The following is a 658-nucleotide window of genomic DNA, read 5'->3' as shown; positions in this document are numbered from 1 at the left end:
GCTGCTTGGCGCCTCTGACCGATTTCAGAACCACGGGGAGGAAGACTTAGCGCTAGGGGTCGTCGTCGAAGCACCCTGGTGGTGGAGCAGTGCTCCTGGCACAGCTGTGTGTACATTCGGTCGCGCTAGCTTTCCCAGCCTTTCTGTTGTGATGCGCTCGCTATACCACTCGCACGGCTTTGACTGAGGACATGCTCGGAGCAGCAGTGTTTTACTCATTTGTATTGCCTGACCTGTTACACCGCAAGGTGACCGCAACCAACGCTCTATTACATCTTAAGATCCAATGCAGGAGGCGGTATGATCCTTGTTCCACTATGAAGGACTGCCAGGAAGATAGAGGAAATGTGGAGGAGGGGGGGGGGGGGGGGTCTACCATCCACATAGACATAGAATGCTCGCACCTGATCATAGTTGTGTTTTGCTCCATCACTAGTTGCTAGATATGGAACCAATGACTTTGCCGTCGCATTCAAAGATGATCGAACAGTCTAGCATTCAATTCATTTCGAATCGCACCTAGTAATGTATTTCTTATTTCCAGGGCAAAGCCAAGGGAAGAGAATATTCGCATCTGGGATGCATCGGTGATGGGGCCGGTTGGCTCTCCTTATGAAGGAGGTAAATTCAATTTCACCATGACTTTCTACTCCGATTA

General features: G+C 50.2%; 2 protein-coding genes across 2 annotated transcripts in view; one reads left to right on the top strand and one right to left on the bottom strand.

Moving 5' to 3' along the window:
- Positions 1-658, bottom strand: part of LOC113205262 (cholecystokinin receptor-like) — a 198,744-nt gene that overhangs the window by 116,609 nt on the left and 81,477 nt on the right. The window lies entirely within an intron of this gene.
- Positions 1-658, top strand: part of LOC127749412 (ubiquitin-conjugating enzyme E2 D2B-like) — a gene marked incomplete at its 3' end in the record, with an annotated part of 2,562 nt that extends 1,904 nt beyond the window's left edge. The window contains 1 exon segment of the mRNA XM_052267433.1: positions 545-658. Within this exon segment, the coding sequence (XP_052123393.1) occupies positions 545-658 (114 nt within the window).

Source organism: Frankliniella occidentalis, unplaced genomic scaffold (assembly GCF_000697945.3).
Source record: "Frankliniella occidentalis isolate FOCC.00 unplaced genomic scaffold, Focc_3.1 Scaffold52, whole genome shotgun sequence".
Taxonomy (NCBI): Eukaryota; Metazoa; Arthropoda; class Insecta; order Thysanoptera; family Thripidae; genus Frankliniella; species Frankliniella occidentalis.
This window is presented reverse-complemented; position numbering and strand designations above follow the sequence as displayed.